The sequence below is a fragment of the Bidens hawaiensis genome, unplaced genomic scaffold, assembly GCF_021521415.1.
Source record: "Bidens hawaiensis isolate Kalapana, Puna unplaced genomic scaffold, B.hawaiensis_p1.1 tig00027364_1, whole genome shotgun sequence".
Lineage (NCBI taxonomy): Eukaryota > Viridiplantae > Streptophyta > Magnoliopsida > Asterales > Asteraceae > Bidens > Bidens hawaiensis.
The window spans coordinates 219801-225023 of NW_027505096.1; the positions used below are offsets into that span (position 1 = coordinate 219801).

At 37.1% G+C, this 5223-nt stretch overlaps 1 protein-coding gene across 1 annotated transcript; it reads left to right on the plus strand.

Moving 5' to 3' along the window:
- The first annotated feature begins 3678 nt into the window (after positions 1-3678).
- Positions 3679-4779, plus strand: LOC143610673 (EG45-like domain containing protein). The gene is made up of 3 exons (XM_077085082.1): positions 3679-4111; positions 4197-4470; positions 4572-4779. Exons 1-3 carry the CDS (start codon positions 4003-4005, stop codon positions 4576-4578), a joined length of 390 nt encoding a protein of 129 aa, XP_076941197.1. The 5' UTR covers positions 3679-4002; the 3' UTR covers positions 4579-4779.
- Positions 4780-5223: the final 444 nt, after the last annotated feature.

Sequence of the window (5223 nt, forward strand, 5' to 3'; positions counted from 1 at the left end):
ATCTTTGTTGGGTATGATCCGGAACGAAAAGGGTGGCGATGTTGCAACCCAGATACGGGGAGAGTATATGTATCTCGACATGTTGTTTTTGACGAGATGTCGTCATGGTGGTCCCAAAATTGAGAAGTGTTACCAGATTCTAAAAAATTGAAAGAGAAGCTTGAAACCGAAGTAACTTTCAATCTTGGAGAAGTAGAATCTGAAAACGAGAAAGATGGGTCGGACCATGTCGAGAACATCGGGCCAGTCGAAACTGATGATTCGAAGGACTCTGCACAAAGCTGAAATTCAAACCAAGGCCCATGGCAAACTGGCCGAAGTCCCTCGGCTGAACAATTCGAACTGTCGAGTTCCGAAGCGCATGGATTAAGGCGATCAAGTCGTCAAAGAAAACCAAATCCTCGGTATGCTAATGTGGCAACTGTGGAGAATGAAGAAATCGAACCGGAATCTTTCGACGAGGCAAAAGAAAACCGAAAGTGGATAGTGGCGATGGAAGAAGAAATCAATGCCCTGGTGAAGAACCAAACTTGGGAATTAGTTCCCCGTGTAGATAACGTAAACACCGTATCGTGCAAATGGGTTTTCAAAATAAAAAGAAAAGCGGACGGATCAGTCGAGCGATACAAGGCACGTCTTGTAGCTCACGGGTTTTCACAACTACACGGGCTCAATTATGATGAGACGTTTAGCCCGGTTGCTAAATTAACCACAGTTCGGGTATTACTTGCAATCGCAGCAAGTAAGGAATAGAGCATGTGGCAAATGGATGTGAGCAGCGCTTTTCTGTACGGAAACCTTGATCATGTAATTTACATGGATCAACCGAAAGGTTTTGAGAACAAAGAGCGCCCGGTTTATGTTTGCAAATTGAAAAGGCGATATACGGTCTAAAACAGTCACCAAGGGCATGGTTTGGGAAAATAGGAGAGTTCCTAGAACACAATGGTTTCGTGTCTACCGTAGCCGATACTGGCCTATTTGTTCGGGCTGAAGAAGACAAGGTGGCGATTGTCCTAGTGTATGTTGACGACTTGATTATCACGGGAAACTTAATTACCGTGATTGATCAGTTAAAAGAAAATTTGTGTACCCGTTTTCACATGAAAGACTTAGGAAGGTTAAGTCATTTTCTCGGATTGGAGTTAAAGTATGAACCGAATGGGGTTGTGTTACACCAACACAAGTATTCGGTTGAACTTTTAAGTAGGTTTGGCATGGCGAGTTGCAAACCGGCAATAACTCCAATGGAAACCAATTTACAACTTCGAGCAGGTGAAGGAAAGCAGTTGACGGATACAACTATGTATCGGAAATTGGTGGGAAGTCTTATTTACTTAACACTTACTAGACCGGATATCGCGTATGCGGAAGGAGTGTTAAGTCAGTTCATGCATAATCCAAAGAAACCGCATCTTGATGCTGTTAGAAGGGTGTTATGGTACGTTAAAGGAACACCTAGCTTTGGAGTCATGTTTAAGAGGGAGTCAAGAATTGAATTGGTCGGGTATTGCGATGCTGATTATGCCCGAGACTTGACTACTAGGAGGTCGACAACTGGGTATGTGTTTTTGATTGGGTCAAGAGCTGTCGCGTGGAGCAGCAAAAGGCAACCAACAGTTTCGTTATCCACAACCGAAGCCGAGTATAGAGCAACAGCAATGGCTGCTCAAGAGTGTGTGTGGTTGGTACAATTGTTGAAAGACCTAAATCAAAGTGTCAGCCCGAGTGTGAAAATTTATTGTGATGGTATATCATCAATAATGCTAGCCGACAATCCCACGTTTCATGCAAGAACGAAACACATAGAAGTTCACTATCACTTCATTAGAGAAAAGGTACTCAGGGGTGAAATCGAGTTGGAGTATGTTGATACAAACGAACAAGAAGCCGATATGTTTACTAAACCGTTAACTAATGTGAAGATGGTGAAGTTTTGCAATGATCTCGGGATGACGAATGCAAGTGTTGAGAGGGAGTGTTAAATGAGCAACACTTGTGGGCTAAAGGGTGGTTCGGTTTGATCTCAAAGGGTTGGTTTGGAGGAGATCATAACTAAAGGGACTTAAAAGAAAACTAAGTCATACTTGGTGGCTAAGTTTCCTTAATGGATAAGTCTTTTTAGTATCCATAATGGATAAGACTTTTTAGTATGGATAAGTCTTGCTAATATCCGTAATGGATAAGTCTTTTATGGATAAGTCTAGCTATTAGATAAGTTTCCTTATTTCAATAAGATAAGGATAAGGATTGGCTAGATAAGATTCCTTACTCCTTAAGTTTTTGTTTGCCTAGATAAGGCTTGTATGGTTTAGTTGTTTTGTTTGCCTATATAAGGCTTGTATGGTTTAGTTGTAAAATATATCAAGTGTGTCTTGTATTAAATATAAGTTTGTCTTATATCTCTTTTCTTGTTTTCACATAATAAAAAAACGCCCGTGTGTTTGAGCAAATATTTTTCGATCGTGTATTGGGTCTTGGATTTGTTTACTGTTTCACTTGTTTAAAAACATAACAATCCTAAGTTTTAACGATCACCCTCATGTCAATATTTGACCAGAAGGTCAATGGCATCAATTTATTTTAAATGATTCATATGATATTCTTTAAAGAACTTTCAACTTGGAAATTGGTAAGTGTAGGAGTGTTGGAAGTTAGTTACGTGATCTGATATAATAAACTGACCTATATATTCAAAGGCAGATAACATGGTGTTGGTGCCGTGTTTGATGTGGAGTTGTCGAGTTGATAAGTATTTGCCAGCTTCTGGTAATGGCGGACTTTTTGACATATGGTAATTAAGTCGTTAAGGTTTAAAACAATGTGGGTCCTTTATAATCTTGGTGGATATAATTTACATTCACTGCTATTATTTCTTATATTAATATATGATATTTCGTTCGGTAGGCGCTTTTAAAATGTAAATTCGCATATACGTTTCAACACTCAATCACGTTAGCTGATGTTAAATGAATGCATAACTTAATGTGTGAATAAACATTAATAAATAAGAAAATAGTTCACATTTAAATTTAATTTCAGTTAAACTAAATACAAACAGAAAAAACCTAGCTGAAATTATAGTGTTTTGGTTTACATGTAAAATAGTGTTAGTTAACATATAAAATAGATCTTTAGGAACTAGGTTAATAAATGGCGTGTCTGTTTAAAGTGAAGAACATAATTTGTTTGGTTTAGTTATATTATAATTAATTAAGATATTTTAGGTTGAAAGTGAAAATTGCTATAGAGGTTACCAAATTATCGTTTGAGTGTATGCATCATCGTACTCAATAAATCCCATTAATAGTAAAGTTATGATATGATCTGAGAAGGGTAAGATGTAGACAACCTTGCCTCTACCCCGTAGGAATAAAGAAGCTGCTTCCAGTGAGACTCCCGGCTCGATTGTAGTTTTGCATCAAGCCTTGGACATAAGGCACATAACACGCAACCATCGGGACATCAGCCAATTAGTTCATGTACCCTTGTTTTTTGGCTATCAACGCCACCACATGATGCCTAATTAACTTTCCGTCACTTTTAACGTTATTTTCACGAGATTAGTAAAATGACGTCAAAATTAGTGCAATTTCACTTTAGCCCACCCGATAGTTCACACATATATATATTATATGCCTGCACCGCAAACATGGCGTATATTGTTTGAGTGTAAAAAAGCATATTTAATTAGAAGCTTAAGATAATATTTACCAAATTATCTAGATGGTTTTCCTTGTTAATTATCTTTTGTTGACAGTAATTATTCCTACGCAGATGTAAAGAATAATCTAGCATCCATGTCCCACTTCCCTGATCACTTAGTAAATCATTCGTATTTTCTTGACTATATACAAGAAAAATCTTGCACGTACGTTTACATTACCAATTAGTTTTTTCAGCTATAAAAGGACACCCCTTTTGTACGTTTCTTACTACCAAACTAATTACAATCCATCACACACAAATTTCAGGTTTCCAAAAACATACTACATTACAAAAATGGGTTTGATGACTAGAGCTTTTGTCTTGATCACCATGGTTGCATGTCTCACTTCAGTTGCCAATGCCATTGCTGGCCAAGCAAGTTTCTACACCCCTCCCTACAGGCGTAAGCATACACACATTAAACATATATAAACTAATTTCATCTTTATGTAACTTGTTTAAAGTTTTTTTATTATGGTATCGTATAGCATCCTCATGTTATGGTAATGAAGACCGTGGCGTCATGATCATGGCAGCAAATAGTGCTTTGTTTAACAACCGAGCTGCGTGTGGGACAAGGTACCGTGTCACTTGCACTGGTGGAATCAATGCTGTTCCACGACCTTGCACCGGCAATAGCGTTGAGGTTACAGTTGTTGATCTTTGTCCTGGATGCGCTTCAAATCAAATTGATCTTTCCCAAGAGGCGTTCGCAGTGATTGGTAATCCTGATGCCGGGAGAATTAACATCGAGTATAACCGGTAATTATACACAACCCAAGTTTCTGAAGTTGAAGTTATACAATTTCTGTTGAACTTAATTTTGGCTAATTCTTTTATTCTTTTTGATTTTCTTATTTCAGGATCTAATTAAAGAAATATACAAGCAAGATATCAATAATAAACTCTCTTTATGAGATATTTCGTAATAAGTGAGTCTCAAGGGCATTGTTATGCTCCTTGTACTCAAAGCAGTTTGTTTATCATTTCGTTGAATAAAATTGCTGGTTTCAGATTTTATCAAATGTTAATTTTAACTTTTGTACCAATTTGAAATATTGTTGCTTTACCAATTTAATACATCCATATTTTCTTCTTAACTCCTATTGGTCATATTCGAGAATGATTATACCTTTTGCCTGCTGGTGACAAACAAAACATGCAAAAAGTAACATGACTATAATATGTTATGAACACTATGGACCTAAGCGGCTAAGCCTATCTAATTAATGTTAACACCACCACAATTGACCAATTAAGGCAGCCCATTTCAAAAGTTAACAAAAGGCCCATACAAGTTGAAAGGATTTCACTCATTTCAGGACGAATGAATTATGTTAGAATGTTCACCTTTTTCATATATATTTTATATTTTTTATATCCCATCTCCTTCTTCAATTGGATAATAGAAATCTGTGTTGACTAGTTTGATTCCTGATCTATATTGAATTTTACATCTGAACATTTTATTGGTGCTTCATTGAATCGTCTAAATAATTGACAGAAGAAACGCTC